The sequence below is a fragment of the Nicotiana tomentosiformis genome, chromosome 4 (assembly GCF_000390325.3).
Source record: "Nicotiana tomentosiformis chromosome 4, ASM39032v3, whole genome shotgun sequence".
NCBI classification, from domain to species: Eukaryota; Viridiplantae; Streptophyta; class Magnoliopsida; order Solanales; family Solanaceae; genus Nicotiana; species Nicotiana tomentosiformis.
The window spans coordinates 117,537,370-117,559,598 of NC_090815.1; the positions used below are offsets into that span (position 1 = coordinate 117,537,370).

Genomic DNA, 22,229 nt, shown 5'->3' on the forward strand with positions numbered 1-22,229 from the left:
GTTGGAATCACTTACCCCAAATATTTTTTTCTTGAAAATCTGTCAAAAGTCGCCTCTGTTCAAGCTCAAGTTTGTCAAAAATGACAAATGTTGAATGCCACTGTTTTTATAACTTACAGATCTGTCCAGTTCGATCTTGGGAGCTCGATCTGTCCAGTTCGATCTTGGGAGCTCGATCTGTCCAGTTCGATCAGGGACCTCGATTTTTGTCAGGGACCTCGATTTTGTCAGGGACCTCGATTTTGTCAGGGACCTCGATTTGTCAGGGACCTCGATTTTGTCAACGACCTCGATTGTAAGGGACCTCGATTTTATGAGGGAGCTCGATTTGTCAGGGAGCTCGATTTTGTTAGGGAGCTTGATTTTGTCAGGGACCTCGATTTTGACAGGCAGCCCGATTTTGATAGCATTTCCAGCAAAAAAATTGCAGCAGCTTTTGCAGCAGCTAAGTCCCACTTTTGATCCGTTAACCATCCAAAACTCACCCGAGGCCCTCGGGACCTCAACCCAAAATACCAACAAGTCCTAAAACATCATACAAACTTATTTGAAACCTCAAATCACATCAAACAACGCTAAAATCACAAATCATGCTCCAATTCAAGCTTAATGAAACTTAGAATTTCCAACTTATACATTCGATGTCGAAACCTATCAAATCAAGTCCGATTGACCTCAAATTTTGCACCCAAGTCATAAATGACATAACGGAGCTGTAAAAAGTTTCAAAACTAGATTACGACCCCGATATCAAAAAGTCAACTCCCCGGTCAAACTTTCAAACTTTAAATTCCCATTTTAGCCATTTCAAGCATAATTTCACTACGGACTTCCAAATAAAATTCCGATCACGCTCCTAAGTCTAAAAACACCATACAGAGCTGTTGGAATCATCAAAATTCTATTCCGGGGTCATTTGCACATAATTCGACATCCGATCACTATTTGAACTCAAACTTTAAATTTTTCGTCAAAATTCCATATCTCGGGCTAGGGACCTCGTAATTTGATTCCGGGCATACGCCCAAGTCCCAATTCACGATACGGACCTACAGAAACTTTTAAAATACTAATCCGGGTCCGTTTGCTCAAAATATTGACCAAAGTCAACTCAGTTGTGTTTTAAATATCTAATTCACATTTTAATCCATTTTTCACCTGAAAACTTTCCGGAAATTTTTTAGGGACTGCACACGCAAGTCTAGTAATGGTAAATAGTACTTAGATCACATAATTAATCATTAAATTTAAAGATGACATTTGGGGTCATCACATTCTCCACCTCTAAAGCAAACGTTCGTCCTCGAACGGAGTTAGAAAAAGTACCTGAGCTGGTGAATAAGTGTGGATAACAGCTGCGTAAATCATTCTCGACCTCCCAAGTCGGCTCCCCGACCGGATGACCCCTCCACTGAACCTTTACGGAAGCAATGTTCTTTGACCTCAGCTTTCGAACCTGCCTATCTAAAATAGCCACTGGTTCCTCAACATAAGATATATCCTTGTCCAACTGAACCGAACTGAAGTCTAACACATGAGACAGGTCGCCGTGATATTTTCGAAGCATAGAAACATGGAATATCGGATGAACCGCAGAAAGACTAGGTGGTAGTGCAAGTCTGTAAGCCACCTCTCCAACTCTCTCAAGAATCTCAAAAGGCCCAATATACCTAGGGCTCAACTTGCCCTTCTTCCCGAACCTCATCACACCCTTCATAGGCGAAACCCGGAGCAATACCCGCTCACCAACCATGAATGCAACATCACGAACCTTCCGATCCGCATAACTCTTCTGTCTAGATTGGGCTGTACGAAGTCGATCCTGAATCAACTTAACCTTTTCCAGGGCATCCTGAACCAAGTCTGTATCCGAAAGTCTAGCCTCGCCTGGTTCGAACCAACCCACTGGAGACCGGCACCGCCTACCATACAAGGCCTCATATGGAGCCATCTAAATGCTTGACTGGTAACTGTTGTTGTAAGAAAACTCCGCAAGTGGTAAGAACTGTTCCCAAGCACCCCCAAAATCTATCACACACGCACGGAGCATATCCTCCAGTATTTGAATAGTACGTTCGGACTGCCCGTCCGTCTGAGGGTGAAATGTTGTACTCAACTCTACCCGGGTACCCAACTAACGCTGTACTGCCCTCCAAAATCGTAAGGTAAACTGTGTACCCCGGTCAGAGATGATAGATACTGGTACACCGTGAAGTCTGACAATCTCGCGAATATATACTGAGCCAGTTGCTCTGAAGAGTAAGTAGTAATCACAAGAATGAAATGAGCTGATTTGGTCAGCCTATCCACAATCACCCAAACTGCGTCCAACTTCCACTGAGTCCGTGGGAGCCCAACAACAAAATCCATAGTGATCCGCTCCCATTTTCATTCTGGAATCTCTAACTTCTGAAGTAATCCACCCGGTCGTTGATGCTCATATTTTACCTATTGATAATTTAGACACCAAGATACATACCCCACTATGTCCTTCTTCATCCGCCTCCACCAATAGTGTTGTCTCAAGTCCTGATACATCTTCTCAGCACCTGGATGAATGGAGTACCGTGAACTGTGAGCCTCTTGGATAATCAACTCACGCAAGCCGTCCACATTAGGCACACATAGCCTGCCCTGCATCCGTAGTACATCGTCTTCTCCAATAGTGACTTCCTTGGCATCACTGTGCTGAACTGTATCCTTAAGGACAAACAGATGGGGGTCATCATACTGACGTTCCCTGATACGATCATAAAGTGAAGACTGAGAAACCACGTAAGCCAAAATCTGACTCGGCTCGAAAATATCCAATCTAACAAACTGGTTGGCCAAGGCCTGAACATCCATGGCTAAAGGCCTCTCTGCTACCGGTAAATATGCTAAGCTACCCAAACTCTCCGCCTTACGACTCAAGGCATCGGCCACCACATTGGCCTTCCCCGGATGATAGAGAATGGTGATATCATAATCCTTAAGCAACTCCAACCATCTCCGTTGCCGCAAATTAAGATCCTTCTGTTTAAACAGATGTTGTAGACTCCGGTGATCGGTGTAGATTTCACAATGGACACCGTACAAATAATGCCGCCAAATTTTTAAGGCATGAACAATAGCTACTAACTCCAGGTCATGTACAGGATAATTCTTCTCATGCACCTTTAACTGTCTGGACGCGTAAGCAATCACCCTACCGTTTTGCATCAATATTGTGCCGAGACCAATACGCGACGCGTCACAATACACAGTATAAGATCTTGTACCTGTAGATAATACCAATACTGGGGCTGTAGTCAAAGCTGTCTTGAGCTTTTGGAAGCTTTCCTCACATTCCTTGGTCCACCTGAACGGAGCACCCTTCTGGGTCAATTTGGTCATACATGCAGCAATATAAGAGAAACCATTTACAAATCGGCGATAATACCCAGCCAAACCAAGGAAACTCCGAATTTCCGTAACTGAGGACGGTCTAGACCAACTCTGCACTGCTTCAATCTTCTTTGGATCTACCTTGATCCCCTCGCACGAAACTATATGACCCAAAAATACCACTGAATCAAGCCAGAATTCACACTTTGAAATTTTTGCATATAACTTCTTTTCTATCAAAATCTAAAGCACAATCCTCAGGTGTTGTTCATGATCTTCCTGACTCCGGGAATACACAGAATGTCGTCAATAAACACAATAATGAAGGAATCAAGATAGGGCTGAAATACACTATTCATTAAGTGTATAAATACTGTTAGGGCATTGGTCGGCCCAAAAGACATCACAAGGAACTCATAATGACCGTACCGAGTCCTGAAAGCAGTCTTCGGGATATCTGGATCTTGAATCTTCAACTGATGATAGCTTGAACGCAAGTCAATTTTTGAGAATATCCTGGCACCCTGAAGCTGATCAAATAGGTCATCAATACGTGGCAATGGATACATGTTCTTCACTGTAATCTTGTTCAACTGGCGGTAATCAATACACATCCGCATAGAACCATCCTTCTTCTTTACAAATAAGACAGGAGCACCCCAAGGCGATACACTGGGTCGAATGAAACCCTTATCAAGCAACTACTATAACTGTTCTTTTAATTCTTTCAACTCTGCTGGGGCCATACGATATGGTGGAATAGAAATGGGTTGAGTTCCCGGTAACAAATCAATGCCAAAGTCAACATCCTTGTCGGGCAGCATACCCGGAAGATCCGCTGGAAATATATCAGGAAAATCCATTACTACAGGAACTGACTCCACATTAGGAGTATCAATACTAACATCTCTCACATAAGCCAGATACGCATCACACCCCTTCTCAACCATTCGTTGAGCTTTAAGAAATGAAACAACCCTGCTAGGAACATGATCTGAGGTACCTCTCCACTCTAGCCGCGGTAGACCTGGCATAACCAACGTCACCATCTTGGCGTAACAATCAAGAATAGCGTGATAGGGCGACAACCAGTCCATGCCCAAAATAATATCGAAATCCACCATACTGAGCAATAATAAATCAGCTTTGGTCTCAAAACCATTGATAATAATTAAACACGACCGATACACATGATCCACAATAATAGATTCACCCACGGGTGTAGATACATAAACAGAAGAACTCAAGGAATCACTTGATACACCCAAATACGAGGCAAAATAAGATGACACATAAGAATAAGTGGAGCCTGGATCAAATAAGACTGACGCATCTCTATGACAGACCGGAATAATACCTGTGATAACAGAATCAGATGCAACAACATTTGTCCTAGCAGAAAGGGCATAATATCTGGCCTGGCCTCCCCCTCTAGCGCGACCTCTACCTGCCCGTCCTCCACCTCTAGCTGGCTGTGCAGGTGGAGTGGCAACTGGTGCAGAAATCATGGCTTGAGAAGCCGGAGGACCCTGTGGAATAGGTGGGGCCTGAGAAATCTGTGGAGGTGCACCCCTCCTAAATCTGAGCAATCTCTCATAATATGGCGAGTGTCACCACACTCAAAATAAGCCCTCGGAGGACATGGCTGCTGGGACTAGCTCGGGCCTGATCGACTAGACTGTCCGCTGAAAGCACCCCGTACAGGAGGTACAGAAGACACTGGTGGTGCATAATATAGAACCTGAGGTCTGGGAGTAGTCGGAATACTACTGGAAGCTGGAAGTGCTGAATGAATAGGACGGCCCACATAACCTCTACCATGTCGGGCTGCAACTGGGTCACGAGAATTATTATATGTGCCAGAATCTCGGGGTCTCTTAGCTTCCCTCTCTTCCCTCTCCTGAGTCCGCATACCTTCCAATCTTCTAGCAATTGACACCACCTGTTGGTATGTGATTTCCATCTCTAGCTCTCGGGCCATACTGTATCTGATACTAGGGTGAAGACCCTCAATAAACCTATGAACCCGCTCTCGAACAGTAGCAACTAAGGCTGGTGCATGCCTAGCCAAATCACTGAATCAGACCACATATTCTGACACGGTCATAGAACCCTGGCGCAGCTGCTCAAACTCTGCGCGCCAAGCATCCCTAAGACTCTGAGGAACATACTCCCTCAAGAACATATCTGAAAATTGAGTCCAAGTAAGTGAAGCTGCCTCAGCAGGACAATCCAACTCATATGCCCGCCGCCACTGGTAGGCTGCTCCTCTAAACTGGAATGCCGTGAAAGAAACTCCACTAGAATCCATAATACCCATAGTACGAAGGATACAGTGACATTCCTCCAGAAAACCCTGAGCATCCTTTGAAGCTAGACCGCTGAAAGTGGGAGGGTGGTACTTCTTATACCTCTCGAGCCTGAGCTGCTCTTCCTCTGAAACTGTTGTCCTAATCTCAGGCCGAACTGGGATAACTGGCTGCACTGGTATAACCTCTGGGGCATGGTCAATTTGGTCACGTGGCTCTAGAGTATAGGCGGCGGGAGTCTGCGCTCCTCCCCCAGCCTAAGATGTGGCAGGAGCAAGTGGAATTAATCCTGCCTGAGCTAAAGTGCCAAACATGCTCAAAAACTGGGCAAGAGACTGCTGAAGTGCAGGAGTAGTAACAAGCGTCTCAAGTGCCTGCTCTCTAACTAGAGCTACTGGTGGCTCTGGTGCAGCAGTTCGTGCACATGCTCTGGCTGCACCACGTGGTCTTCCTCGGCCTCTAGCTCGGCCTCTGCCCCGACCCTGGCCTCTTGCGGCTCCAATAGGGGGTGCGGGTGTCTGATCATCAGATCCAGTTGTGCGTGTCCTCACCATCTGTGAGAGAATAGAAAGACAATTGTTAAGAACGTTGAAATCAACAAAGGCATACGATAAGGAATCAAAGAAGTGAATAATTCCTAACAGTTCCATAGCCTCTCGAAGATAAGTACAAACGTCTCTGTACCGATCCGCAAGACTCTACTAAACCTGCTTATGACTCATAACACCTATGAACCTAGTGCTCTGATACCAACTTGTCACGACTCCAAATTCCCTCCGTAGGGTGTCGTGATGGCACCTAGTCTCTAAGACTAGGTAGGCCTATCAATGCGGCATAATAATAAATAAACTACAATTCAAAAAATTTCAACTCCCAAAACCCGGTAGATATAAATCACAAGCTTCTAAGAATTTATTCTCAATGTCTCTATATGTCAAGGTCTAAATAAAATATAAGGAAGCAACATAAAATGATAAAAGGGGACTCCGGAGTCTGCGGATGCTGGCAGATATACCTCGAAGTCTCCGTGCGCAGGTAACTCACTGACGTCTAGTCTGGTAAAATATACCTGGATCTGTACAAAAAGATGTGCAGAAGCATAGTATGAGTACACCACAACGGTACCCAGTAAGTGCCAAGCCTAACCTCGGTAGAGTAGTGACGAGGTCAGGTGAGGCCCTACTGGAATATAATAGTGGCATGGTAAAATGTTTATCAATGTAGTAAAATTGTAACGACTCGGTCGGTCGTTTCGAGAGTTATAACCTTGTTTTTACCATTCTTACTTCTTTTTGTGTTATTCAGCTATATTATATTATATCGGGTTAGTTGGTTCGAGTCCGGAAGGAACTCGGAGTGAAATGAGATACTTAGTCTCATAATTGAAAATTTTAAGTTAGAAAAGTGGACCGTATATGGACCTATATGTAAACGACTTCGGATTTGAATTTTTGATGATTCCAATAGCTCCGTATGGTGATTTTGGGCTTAAGAGCGTATCCAGAATATTATTTGGGAGTCCGTAGAGGAATTAGGCTTGAAATGCCGAAAGTTTTATTTTTGAGAAGTTTGACCCGGGGGTAGACTTTTTGATATCGGGGTCGGAATCCGATTCTGAAAATTGGAATACCTCTGTTGTGTCATTTAGGACCTGTGTGCAAAATTTGAGGTAAATCGAACGTGATTTGATAGGTTCCAGAGTTGTTTGTAGATATTAGAAATTCCAACGTTCATTAGGCTTGAATTGGGGTGTAATTCATGGTTTTAGCGTTGTTTGAGGTGATTAGAGGATTCGACTAAGTTCATATGATGTTTTAGGACTTGTTGGTATATTTGGTTGAGGTCCCAAGGGCCTCGGGTGAGTTTCGGATGGTTGACGGATCAAAAATTGAACTAGAACAACTGCTGCAATTTCCTTCTGTTGGAAATTGCTTCTGCCCAGAAATTGAGCCCAGATCGAGCTCAAGGTCGAGGGCCACGATCGAAGCCCAGATCGAGCTCAGGGTCAAGGGCTACGATCGAAGCCCAGATAGAGCTCAGGGTCAAGGGCCACGATCGAAGGCATGATCGAGCCCAGGGTCGAGGGTCACGGTCGAAGGCCAGGTCGAAGTCATAATCGAAGGCAGGACCGAGGACCAGGATCGAAGGCAGGACCGAGGACCAGGATCGAGGACCTCGATCGAAGGCCAAGATCGAGGGCCAAGATCGAGGCAGAACCGAGGATGTCTGGGCAGAATTATAAAAACAGGGACTTCGTCTCATTTGCCATTTTTGACAAATTGGAGCTTGGGGAGAGGCGATTTTGATATATTTTCAAGGAAAACTTGAGGTAAGTCCTTTGTGATCATTTCTACTCCATAATATTGAATTATCATCGAATAATCCGACTAGATTACATGATTTTTGAGGTGTAAATCGGAGATTGGAACTTAGAAATTTGGAAATTAGATTTGTAGATTTGAGGGTCGAGTTGAGGTCGGATTTTGGTAAAATTGGTATGGGTAGACTCGTGGTTGAATGAGCTTTCGAATTTTGTAACTTTTGTTGGGTTCCGAGACATGGGCCCCACAGGCAATTTTTGAGCCAATTTCGGGTTTTGGTCTAATTTTGAAGCTTTTCTTGTGGAATTCATTCCACTAGCGTATATTGATGGTATTACACTGATTGTGAATAGATTTGGAGTATTTGGAGGCAGAATCCAGAGGCAAGAGCATTGCGGGGTAGAGATTTGACCGGTTTGAGGTAAGTAACGATTGTAAATCTAGTCCTGAGGGTATGAAACCCCGAATTTCATATCATTCTATTATTTTGAAGTGACGCATATGCGAGGTGACGGGCGTGTGGGCATGCACTGTTGGGGATTTGTGACTTGGTCCGTCCCGTAGCAACTGTAAAGTTGCATACTTTGTTGAAACCATTTGATACTTATATGTTTTAGAAAGAATTTCTGTAAATTGGGCTGAATGCTATGTTTGGGCCTTGCACCAATGTTGTTTTGACCCTTAGGGGCTGTTTCTTACCATCCTCTCACTGTTTTGATTGAAAATCTATACTCAGTCATGTTTATATTTGTTTACCGCATAACTCAGTTTTATGACTCTCTTTTGATGCATATAAATATTTTGGGCCGAATGCCCTGTTTTACTGAAATGCCCGAGGGCCTGATTTGTGAGGATGAGTATGGATCGGGGCTGCCCGCCTACAACATACTTATGACTGAGTGAGGCCGAGGGCCTGATTGGTGAGGATGAGTGTGGATCAGGGCTGCCCGCCTGCAACATACTTTATTATTATCGCATGTGAGTTGTCCGTGCAGATTATAGCGCTTGGGCTGAAAGAGCCCCTCCGGAGTCTGTACATACCCCCAGTGAGCGCAGGTACCTACTAAGTGCGAGTGCCGAGTGCCGACTGCTGAGTGATTGGGAGGCAAGAGTGATTGTGAGGTATGCCCGAGTGGCAAGAGTGATTGTGAGGTATGCCCGAGTGGCAAGAGTGATTATGAGGTATGTCCGAGTGGCACGAGTGACTGTGAGGTTTGCCCGAGGGGCTGTTTATGATTTCATCATTTTTGCTCACCTTTGCATTGAGCCTTTATTTGAAAAACTGTTGGAAAAATGTCTTTGAATGATTTTTTTTCTGGAACTGGGTTTAAACGAGATGTTTGATTCAAATCCTGATTTTTAAAAGCATGTGGTATTTTACTGAGATTTTCCTGATATGAACGTTATATGCCTTATTTCTCGTCACTACTGCTCAGTCTTTATTTATTGTTGTTACTTACTGAGTTGGCATACTCACGTTACTCCCTGCACCTTATGTGCAGATTCAGGTGTAGCGGGATACGATAGCAGTAATTGAGTGTTCTGGTTGCAGATTTTCTTGGAGATAGCAAGGTAGCTGTTTGGCGATCGCAGCCCCTGCTCTTCTCCCTCTTATCTTCATCTAGTAGTATTTAGCTATTTTTCCAGGATGAGTTAGCCTTGATATTGTTAGACAGATTATAGTAGATGCTCATGACTAGTGACGCCCCGATGTTGGGCTTTTCTTTTCCGCACTTCTGTTTTTCTTTGATTTGAACTCTTTAAATGGAGGTTTTTATGTTAAATAACCTTTAAATTATCTTTGAAATGAAAATATCATTTTGTTTTGGAAATGAGTCGGCTTGCCTAGTTCCACGATAGGCGCTATCACGACTGGGCTAGTTTTTGGGTCGTGACAAAAATAAAATGACATTGAAAATGAATCAAATAGTATGTCACATTTAATGACACCAAATAATTGCAAATAATATCTCGTGGAATCAAAACAGAATTTTCTTCAACTTTATGAAAATCACAACAATTAATCGAAAGCAACTATGGCCATAAATCAATATCAACAAGGGCACTACCGAGGTACCGCCTCGTAGTCCCAAATTATAAGTAATTTCATAATATCTCATTTTCTTATATCACCGCGGGAGCCTTCACAATTTATTTTAACAAAATATTTTTTTCCGAAATAGCATCCCGCGTTTTAGCGTCCCTTATCACACCGCATGACTTCTAGTAGTCACCCCTACTAGTCACGCGTATCAAGCTACCCTTATCTCACCGCATGCGTTTCAATCCCCAGACCTTATACCACCGCATGCGTATCAATATCACAATATATCACAATTTGCACTTCAAGTGCCCAATATTTTAATTTTTCAAAAATAAATCAACAACAATATTTTTCAATAATAAAGAGCTCACGGCTCATGCCAAATAATCCAAAAATAATATTTTTCCACAATAAAGAGCTCACGGCTCTATCACAATGAGTACCAAAAATCTTGCGAAAATAATCAGGAATAAAATAATTCAGAAAAATAATATTTCATATTAATAATACTTAATTTAAAGAAAAAATAAACCTTCAAATAATTCACGGTATAAAAGAAACCAAGTTTCAATCAAACAGGTAAAACAATTAGCAGGAAAATGTCAAGCAAATTTAAGGTATACAAATCAAATCATTAATGGAGAATATAACAAGATTTAATAATTTAATTAATATGTAACAGTGATATTCATAATTTGAACACATAATCCTTCATATTTAGTCCGTGTACACACTCGTCACCTCGTGTACACGACTTTCATCATATTACAATTAATATCAATCCTAGGGAAATTTCCCATACACAAGGTTAGACAAGTCACTTATCTCGACTTGCTCCAATTTAACTAAGTATTATGGTTTTTCCTCGATTTTTCGACTCCGATCGACTCGTATCTAGTCATAAGTAATTCGATACAGTCAACGAAAATTATAAGAATCAATTTCATAAGAAAATACTACATTTTTCAATAAAATCCGAAACTAGCTCAAAATTTGCCCGTGGGGCCCACATCTCGGAATCCGGTAAAACTTATAAAATCCGACAACATATTCAATTACGAGTCCAACCATACCAGTTTCACTCCAATCGGACTCCGGATCGACACCGAAATCTCAAAAATTCATTTGTATGAGATTTCTAAATTTTTTCAAATTTCAATCTCAAAACACTAATTAAATGGTGAAAACAATGATATATTTGTGTATATAGACCAAATTCGAGTTGGAATCACTTACCCCAAATGTTTTTCCTTGAAAATCTATCAAAAGTCGCCTCTGTTCAAGCTCAAGTTTGTCAAAAATGGCAAATGTTGAATGCCACTGTTTTTATAACTTACAGATCTGTCCAGTTCAATCTTGGGAGCTCGATTTTGTCAGGGAGCTCGATTTTTGTCAGGGACCTCGATTTTTGTCAGGGACCTCGATTGTCAGGGACCTCGATTTGTCAGGGACCTCGATTTTGTCAAGGACCTCGATTTTGTCAGGGACCTCGATTGTAAGGGACCACGATTTTATTAGGGACCTCGATTTTGTTAGGGAGCTCAATTTTGTCAGGGAGCTCGATTTTGTCAGGGACCTCGATTTTGACAGGCAACCCGATTTTGACAGCATTTCCAGCAGAATAATTGCAGCAGCTTTTGCAGCAGCTAAGTCCCACTTTTGATCCGTTAACCATCCGAAACTCACCCGAGGCCCTCGGGATCTCAACCCAAAACACCAACAAGTCCTAAAATATCATACAAACTTATTTGAAATCTCAAATCACATCAAACAATGCTAAAATCACGAATCATGCTTCAATTCAAGCTTAATGAAACTTAGAATTTCCAACTTCTACATTCGATGTCGAAACCTATCAAATCAAGTCCGATTGACCTCAAATTTTGCACCCAAGTCATAAATGACATAATGGAGCTGTAAAATTTTCAGAACTAGATTCCGACCCCGATATCAAAAAGTCAACTCCTCGGTCAAACTTTCAAACTTTAAATTCCTATTTTAGCCATTTCAAGCCTAATTTCACTACGGACTTCCAAATAAAATTTTGATCATGCTCCTAAGTCCAAAAATACCATACGGAGCTGTTGAAATCATCAAAATTCTATTTCGGGGTCATTTGCACATAATTCGACATCCGGTCACTATTTGAACTCAACCTTTAAATTTTTCATCAAAATTCCATATCTCGGGCTAGGGACCTCGTAATTTGGTTACGAGCATACGCCCAAGTCCCAATTCACGATACGGACCTACCGGAACTGTTAAAATACTGATCCGAGTCCGTTTGCTCAAAATGTTGACCAAAGTCAACTTAGTTGTGTTTTAAACATCTAATTCACATTTTAATCCATTTTTCACCTGAAAACTTTCCGAAAATTTTTTAGGGACTGCACACGCAAGTCGAATAATGGTAAATAGTGCTTAGATCACATAATTTATCATTAAATTTAAAGATGATATTTTGGGTCATCACAGATGCCCCGTCTGACCCTCATGTTACTGCCCCTACTTTTTCTAGACAGCCTTCTAAACAGGCAGAAACACCTCTTGTTTGGCCATTTTTTACTCAACTAAGAGAAAAAAATAGGGCTAAGTGTAAAACTTGTGGCAAAGAGTTAGTTTTTAAATATGTTGGAAGTCGGGGAGGGAGGAGGCGGGAAGTTTGACTAGACACATATTGCTACACCCTCAAGATAAAGCTAGATATTTTCGTATGAAAGCTTTGGCCGAGGGGACAAGTGCACCTAGTCAGGCTGACCTTAGTACCGGGTCAAATCAATTTCAACCGGGAATTAACACTGTTACCGGTGGTATTTTATATTATGATCCAAAAAAAGATCGGGAAGAATTGGCAAAAATGGTTACTGTTATGTGCTTACCCTATAGTTTTCCTTCTAACCCTCACTTTGTACATTATATTAGAAAATTTTATAATCCTACTTATAAAGGTTTTCCTCGCACAACCGTAAAGAGCGATATTTATATATATAAATATGAATATGAACAATATTTGCGCTATTTATTTACTCATATAAATTGTCGTGTTGCTATTACAATTGATATTGGTAGAAGTGGTAATGACTGTGATTACCTTATTGTTATCAGTCATTGGATTGATGAGGATTGGATAATGCAAAAGCGCATTATTGCTTATAGAATAATTAATTCACGTCACACAGGGCAGTTTATTTCTAGCACGATTACAGATATTTGTAGATATGTTTGTATTAATGATAAAATAATGTCAGTTTCAATGGATAATGCTACTAGTAATACAAATGATGTAGCCTTGCTTACCACTACACTAAGTCCTGCATTTAGTAACATTTTTCATGTTAGATGTATTTGTCATATTTACCATTTAATTGTGGGTGATGGTATGCGAATTTTAAATGTTGAAATTGAAAAGGTTAAAATGGCTCTTAATTGGTTTTTTTATTCAAACCGTAGAAGTAGACTTAGAGAATATTTTAAAAGATGCGATGAATTTGGCCTAAGAGAAAGAAAGGTTCCTAAACCTTGTCCGACTAGATGGAATTACATGTATGAAAGTTTAGTTGTTGCATATGAATATAGAAACCCCATAAACTCAACGTTTAATGCTTATGTAAGTGATGATGATGAGCACCTTACAAATGCGGATTGGGCTAATGTTAAAATACTTGTAGATTTTTTAGAAAAATTTTATATTGCTACAAATGAATTTTCTGGGCAATATTATCCTGCTATTTCTAACTGTTTAGTTTATATTGCAAAACTTGCAAATTTATTTGATCATTTTTCAGAGGATGGGAAAATTTATCAACTTGCTATTGATTCTATGAGAAAAAAAATTAAAAAATATTTCTTTCCTATTCCCCCTATTTTACGGAGTTGCTGCATTGTTAAATCCTACTATGAAATTAGGAGGTTCTCAATTTTGGTATGAAACTGTTTATAATGGTTTAGCACTTGAAGATGAGGAGTTGTCTAAACTTCCGGACGCAATAGCCTCAATTAAAATAAATGTTCAAATAATTTATAATGCTTATCAAGTTGCATTAGATCATGCTAGACCAAATGTTCCAACTCCTTCTTCTTCTAGTTCTCAATCATCTAAAAGAACTGCGGGAGTAAGAGCACTTAGTGCTTGGGCAGGGTTCAGGGGTTCTCAAGGTTCTAGTACTAGTGATTTTTCACAACTAAATGAGCTTGAAGTTTATTTGTCACAGGGAATTGAGGAAGTGAATCTCGACGGCTCCTTTAATATTTTGGAATGGTGGAAGGACAAAGAAAAATACTTTCCGATTCTTTCAAGGATGGCCCGAGACATTTTAACTATTCAAGCTTCAACAGTGGCATCAGAGAGCGCTTTCAGTCAAGCAAGACTTCAACTCGGTGATTATAGAGCGTCTATGAGGGAGAGCTTGGAAAAATCAGTACTTTTCAGAGATTAGATCCGTTCGAAAAAAAAAAATTTTGGACTTGCTGAATCACAACCAGAGGTAGACGAAGCTTACGAAGAAATGCTAGCTGAACTTGCGGAGGATGATGCTTCACCTGAAAGCGGTGATAACCAAGCTTCTTTTCCGCCACCACCAACGGAAATTCCTCCGGAACTTGAAGAATTTATGAAATTTGTAAGAGATACCATGTAAATTAATATGTAACTTGTATTTTGGCACATCTTGATTAGTTTTTTTTCTTCTCAATGGTGGTATTAGCACCTTGTTGTGCTCATTCCATAGGGGGGAGGAAGACTAAGAAAGATATTGTCATAATTTTTTTAATGCTATAATAAAATTATAACGCATTGCTTTGAATATCTCTTTAAAATATTTTTGTCTTTTTATATATCTTAAGCTGTATATATAGTATAATATAGTATATACTATACTATACTATATGTAATATATATATATATATATATATATATATATATATATATATATATATATATATATATATATATATAAAAGCTATATTCGATAGTATACATCTTAAGATATACTATATATACATCTTAAGATATATATATATATATATATATATATATATATATATATATATATGTGACAATTCTATAATATAATTTACAAATTGCCTTAGATATTATTATTACTATTTTTTTTCTCTAACTTGTTTAAAAAAAAATTATAAATAGAAGTATCCGTTGGGCCCACTTAGATCCGCTTGGGCCCGGGACTGGCCCACTTAACCCGGGACCGTTAGTTCGTGGTTCCGGTCCCGGGCCGGTTCCAACAAGAAGCCCGCGAAGTTCGGGACCGCTTAGGACCGGCTCGCCTAGGACCGGACCACTTAGGACCGGGCTCGCGAAGCCCACTTAGGACCGGAGCCGGCCCACATGCCACCCCTAGCTGAGGTGGACGCCATGTGGCATGCCATCTCACTGTTCCAACTCTATTTTACCCCTCCCTCCACGTTCTCTTCTTCCACCACTATCTTCCCCTTCACCCAAACATCACCCAAAAATAAATATTTAAATAAAAAGTAAAATTTATTGATTACTAATTTCTGCTGATTTTTAGAGTCATTTGATTTTTCATGTCAACTTATACTAATTTGTGCCAGAAATTCTTCTTATTTTTTAGGACGAATTTAATTTTTCAATATGCATGCGATTCATAATTTTTCACTATGGCGAAGTCGTAGGTACACTGGTACTATGATTTTATTTTTTATCCATGGTTTGGCTGTGACTAAAGTCAGATATGAAAGGTTTTAACTTTTTACTATTAAGGATTTGAATTCAATTATTATATGTTAGTATATGAAACTTTTTGTAATAGTCGGATATTGTTCTAGTTTAATGGTTCTTAATGTGGTATTCTAATGGATAATTTGCTAATAGCTGATAGATTTCGCCTAATAGAGTAAGAGAACGGTGGCTGGTATTTTTTTTGTTTTCCTTCAATATAATAGACGCCAAAAGTTCAAAATTAATGTGAGATGCGGCAATTTAGAAAGGAGATGTGGCAGCAGTAATGGAACTATGGAAATAAGGTAGTGGTCTTTGTGATTTCTTTTTGAATTCAAAAAGAGAAAAAGAAAAATGTGGCAGTGGTGGTTGGGTGAGGGAGGAAATGGTGGTGGAGGAAGGAGAAGTAGGGGGAGAGGGTAAAATGGGGTTGGTATGGTGATGTGGCATGCCACGTGGCATCCACCTTAGCAAAATATCAGTCCGCGTGGAATGATTGTGGCCATGGTGGAGGGCCTTAACAGAGGAGGGGTATTTTTGCATCAATTTTATAACGTCGGGGGTAAGGGTGGACCAAAAGTATAACGGAGGTTACAAATGAACCTTTTCTCATAGTAGAAGGTTATTTTTGACCCTTTTACCGCTAAAAAATCCAGTGATGTGTTGCTTTTAACGGATCGTTGGTGAGTTTTTAGCCAAAATTATACCCATCTTTGGATAAGTCTAACTTTGTACTGTTAGACTTATATATTTTTTTACCGGTTAACCGGACTGGTCAAATTCGGTCAATGAAAATTACTGTTGAACCGGTTAACCAGCCCGGTCCGGTTGAGAAAAATAGTGACCGACCAGTCACCAATTCTGGTCGGTTATCGAGTTTTTAAAATCGGGCTTAACGGGTCCGGGCCAATCCATTTGTCACCTTTAAGATTGTAGAAACAAGTATGATAATTTTTTTTTTTTAAAATAGTCGCTGAACCGGGCTGGGCCGATCCGATTTACTACCGGTCTAGGCCGGTCCGGAATCGGGTCAACCCTGCCCGTTAAATATTTTTAGGTTCACTACATCGATTCTGCAAAATTTGAGTACTCAAAGTTTCTTTACCCAGTTGACTCAGTGATTTCACTGTTAGTTTTTAGGTCTCCCTTTGGATCTTTTGTTAAATGGACTAAACCTGCTCAAGTTTAGCAAACTTAAAGGACAATAAGTGCTCGCGGCAATAGATAAAGGACAAAGTTAGACTTAACCCCAAAGATAAGGGACAATTTTGGCTTAAAAACTCTGGTACATGCAATTTGTGTGAGTCGCATTCAGTTAAGATATGTAGGTCACTGCTTTAAATGCGACTTAGGATTTAGCCAAATTATGGGCCTAGCAAAGAGCTATTTAAGTTTAGATAAAGCCCAATTAAGTACTTGACCCTCAACAATGCAACGGATCTAACAAGTGAAAACTATAGGGATCTTAACACAAATAGCCGGCTAGATTCACTGTTTACTTTTTTCTATCCGATATACATAGATTATATACTGATTATATACAATTATTTACTTTTTCTAGCCAATATATATAATATTGATTATATACAGTTATAATCATATAATACATGAATTATACATCCGTCGGTTATTTTTAGTTTAAGCATTAGATGGTGGCTATTTGGGTTAATTCTTCAAAACTATAATTGTACATAATACCTAATGTAATCCGACAATTGGGATTTAGGGAGAGTAGTGAATATGCAATCTTACAACATCTGTAGAGTTTGTTATTGATAAAATCTTCGGTTAATCACAACAATATAGGGAGAGAAATAAAGTAGCGAAAAGTCAAAGATGCAATACCACCATTGAGATATTAAAAACAAAAGCAATATCGATGGTGATAAGAATCTAGGAATAAGAAAATATAAAAAAAAAGAAAAAAATGCTTGACTGCGTATTAACTTTCTTCCCAAATTGTTTATCGACTGATCAAATATATTAAAAGCCCATCCAACAATATGGAGGTCCGAAGCCCCTTCGGACCCTTTCAACTCCTCATTGCTCTCTCTCTTCCATAAATATCTACTCCAATTCCATTCGCGGTAAATATCAGAATAAAGAAGAAGAAAATAAGTAAAAAAGGAAATGGACGTCGGTGGCGGGAAAGTCGCCGGCGACGGTGTTTCCTCCGCCGTATCACAATGGACCTTAACCCTATCACAGCGGTATCAACACCTGCTGGATAAATCAACACCTCAAGTCCTGCATCGGTGGATCTTCTTCGCAGTGATCGCTTTGATCTACGTAATACGCGTGTTCATGGTTCAAGGCTTCTACATTATTACGTATGCCTTAGGAATCTACATAATCCAGCTCCTTATTGCTTTCCTTTCACCTCAAGTCGATCCGGAAGTTGAGGGCGGTCCCACACTTCCCACTCGCGGTTCCGATGAGTTTCGTCCTTTCGTTCGTCGCCTTCCTGAGTTTAAATTCTGGTGATATGACGTCATCATCTTTACTCCTTTATGAATATTCTCAGATTTGATGTGGATATCTATTGCGATCTCATTTTGTAGTGTGATTGTTATCTAGTTTCTGAATTTATACTTTGCATGAATTGAAACTAAATCTGATGTTAATTTTTTGATAAGCAATTGTATCTGATTGTTCATATCGCCTATAGATGAAAAACAAGTCAGATTTATATTTTTAGGATTTCTGGATACTTTTTCTTAAAGGAAGAATTTTGCAATCTATGATTATGTTAGTTGATACTCAGCTGAAGAAATGATCTGCTGATCTGTTTGTTACCTGTTCAGGCCTTTATGTGATGATTTAGGATCTGATAAAAAATAGCAGAATAGGAGTGGAAAGAAGGAAAGCTACTTTTCTCAAACTATTTTGTAATAGGACCTTAGCCAAGCTTAAAACTTCGTGTTTGGAGGAATTAGTTTTTTGAGACCAAACACTACAAAAAGGGGTATCAAGTTAGCATCTTTTTACTTGTTTTGCCGTCGGATTTTTGTATTTAAGTGGTCAGCTTCTCATTGGTGCCTTTGAACTTCTCATTTCTGCTCTACCTACACGGATTAAGTAACGTGCAGAGTCTAAGATAGATAACCTGGTAGTTATTTCTTAAATTCTTATTGGAACAAGTTGCTGGAAGAGTTTTTCAAGTTCAAAAGTGTGAAAATTTGATGCTTCCTTACTGCCCCCCAGAACGCTTTGCTTAGCCCCATTTTTGGATCTGATATTCATATAGGTGGCAGGATAATAGTATCACAATTATCGATTTTGTACTGCCTAAATAACTTTGATAGATAGAAACACTATGTACTGGTTGCACAAAGCTTGAAGCTTAAGTAATATACACAGGATTTCGTTTAAGTCTGTTTATTGAATTTGTTATAAAAAAATGTCACGTTGGTTTTAACTTATACTAAATGTATAGTAAATTTCCACTGGGCTCACTCTTACAATTTGGTTAGATGCAAACAATTGTCCTTGACCACATGGAGTACATTTGTTTTCATTTTCATCTGTAGTACTCGTTGCCCAACATAATAGTTAAAAAAAAAAAGAACGTGTATTGCCTACAATGTCTTTATTTTCAGGATGTTATTTCTCACTTATCTCAAACAAAAAATGAAGCTATTTTCTCAATTTGAATAGCTAGAATGAGCTTTCTTTGCGTGCAATGTGCCTCTCTACTGCAGTTGAATTTAAGTCCTATCGCTTGGATTAATGCTTATTAGCATGAGGTGATTTAATTGGATTGTTCTTTGGTTATATGTGATAGCTTGGGTGGTTTTATTTGGAGCTCTTTGGTTAGTGAGACAAGATATCTTAATCTGTTAAGAATTAGATATTCAAGAAGTATGTCCTGATCTTGAATTATATTGGTTATAAGCAAGAAATTTTATCCTGACCATCCGTTACTTCTATTAGGTTTTCTAGGTATTTTACATGTTTATGGTACCATCTCGATGATATTTTTCGGTGAAATGCAGGAATCATGATCCTTGACCTTTATTTCATGATTCCTGGCCAACATCATTCTGTCATGGGTTTCTATGAGTTAGATTAATGTCCTACTCCAAACTTTGTCCAGATTTTCAGAAAATCCATCTCATGCTTTTTTCAAAATTATTTATCACGTCTAGTCAGAAGCTGATCACCAAGTTTACTTGGTTCCTCAGTAGTTCTTTATCACCTAGTAATGATTCCTAATCTCGGAGGTTATGCAGGATGTTTTCTAATTGCGTTAATAGTTGAGATAAATATGAATTTAGGACTTTGAGCTTGTGATATGCTTTAGCCATAGCAAGAGGAGAGCAGAGTCCATTTCTTCTACCCTTTCTCCTTTATACTCCCCATAGTTCTTTGAATTTTATTGCAGAAGATCTTGAGCTGCTTTTGTATTGTAATACGGATTCAGGATTCACACGCTTGTTGATCAATTAATCGTGAAATAGAACTTCATTGAGCACTTCATTTATTCATCTATACTTCTTCAGTTAGTTGCAGGCTTCATCCAATTTCTTTTGGCAATATTAGCTTCATGAATAAGTAGTTTGGCATGAATTTGATTTATCTTGTACTTCTCCTTGGCAGGTACTCACTAACAAAAGCTGTCTGCATTGCTTTTGTATTGACATTCTTCAGTGCCTTTGACGTGCCTGTATTTTGGCCAATTTTATTATTCTATTGGTTGGTGCTGTTCATTTCAACAATGAAGAGGCAGATAATGCACATGGTCAAATATAAATATGTTCCCTTCACATTTGGCAAGCAGGTACATTTCCCAATTTCATATCTAATTATTTTGGTAGTCTTTTTACATGTTCCCTAAGTTGCCCGGACTCTTCATTTTCGGTGCCGCACCCCGTGTTGACACGGTATGGGTGTGGGTGCGGGATACGTACCGGATATGGTCAACCGATTTTGGGTATTTTGACCAAAATAGGTGGAGAAATTCGGGACAAATACAATGATTTCTTAAATCAAAACAAAAGATAGGGTGAAATTGAAGAAAATGGAATACCTTGTATATAGGAATTTCTCTATCAGACCTTTTCCTTTTTATCTCCTTCCTTTTTATCTCCTTCCTGTATTCTTGATCAATATTTTCTCCTTCTCGGAATGCATTGTAAGTTTTCCACATAGTGTCTCATAATGTAGACCTAGTTTTATAACTCTATTTTTAGATATTTAAATTAATTTTAGCCGAATCCCCGTACCCGTATCTGTACCTGGATCCGTACCCTTGAATCTTAAAATTTAGATAGATCTGACATCTAGATCTGCACCCGTATCGGACACACGCACCCGAGTCCGAGCCATTTAACATGTTCCAGGCTGCATTGTCTCTATACTTTTCCTTCAATATGTTGAAAATGATTGGAAAATGTTTCCTTTCTACAGCGTTATGGGAAGAAGAAGCCATCAACTGATGAGGCCGGTGCTTCCAGACCTTGAGGTTCAAAGCAGATTGAACATTTCATGATGGGGAATCAATTTGTTGTAGGCTACAAATTTGCCGGGATGGCTTTATTTTTCATAGAATAGGTTTCTGAGTATGAGCAATTTATTATATGAATATAAATGAATTCTTAGATTCTAAACTTAGCTCCCCAAGAAGCTGCCATGTATCTTATTCTTTCATCGATAGGTAAGCTAGCCCCTGTATGTCATTATTCATTTTCTGAGCTCAGTCTACAACCACTCTTATTTAACTCTAGCTTAGTAGATGCCAAGAGGTTGCATATCCCTGTGGTGGAGTTCTTGTAATAATTGTTTGGTTAGAAAATATTCAAATCTTTCTATATCTGCATGTTCACTTTTTTAAAAAAAAATCAATTACTGCTGCATATTTATGTTTGCCAATAAATCGTCATGCACACTAGAGCAGTGAAGGCTTCTCTTTCGAAGGGTGGAATTTGCATCTACTGCCTTGCATATCCCATTTCTAGTTTTGATACACCATTTGTAGAGATATTTGCCTGATAACTATTAAGCTGCTGGTAACTGTACGATGGAGGTAATGCGAAGATTGTCACGCAGTGTACATCCATCTGATCATTGAGGTATCCTGCTGTTGTAACTTTCTGTGTCGGTGTAATGACAGTGAAATCTACCACTTCATGATGCAGCAAAATTATTGGATTTTACTGTAGAGATGAGAATGAATTTTATGTGCACGAATAGTGGCCATCATTTGAGTCTTCTATCCTGAAAGATAAGGGAAAACAGGGCAAGTATTATGGGAGGGATTTGGAGTCTCACAAATTCGTGTCTTTTTAGATGCTGAATAGTCCCTTTTGCTATCCAATTTGTTGTTTTTCTAGTCTTTCGACCTGCCTTCCCTGTAATGCGCTGTTGTCACATTGGGGGCTCAGTTGTGTTGTTGCCCTACCATTTATATACTTGGGGGTTGTTGGATTAACTGCACCTCTATTATTGAACAATTCGTGTTACACTTACCTTTACTCAAGTTCCTCAAACTC

The 22,229-nt window shown here is 39.5% G+C and overlaps 1 protein-coding gene across 1 annotated transcript; it reads left to right on the plus strand.

The window, feature by feature from the left end:
• Positions 1-17,736: 17,736 nt before the first annotated feature.
• LOC104094060 (protein RER1A-like) lies at positions 17,737-21,550 on the plus strand. The gene is made up of 3 exons (XM_009599919.4): positions 17,737-18,218; positions 20,338-20,518; positions 21,148-21,550. The coding sequence occupies exons 1-3, from the start codon at positions 17,869-17,871 to the stop codon at positions 21,199-21,201; spliced, it is 585 nt and encodes a 194-aa protein (XP_009598214.1). The 5' UTR covers positions 17,737-17,868; the 3' UTR covers positions 21,202-21,550.
• Positions 21,551-22,229: the final 679 nt, after the last annotated feature.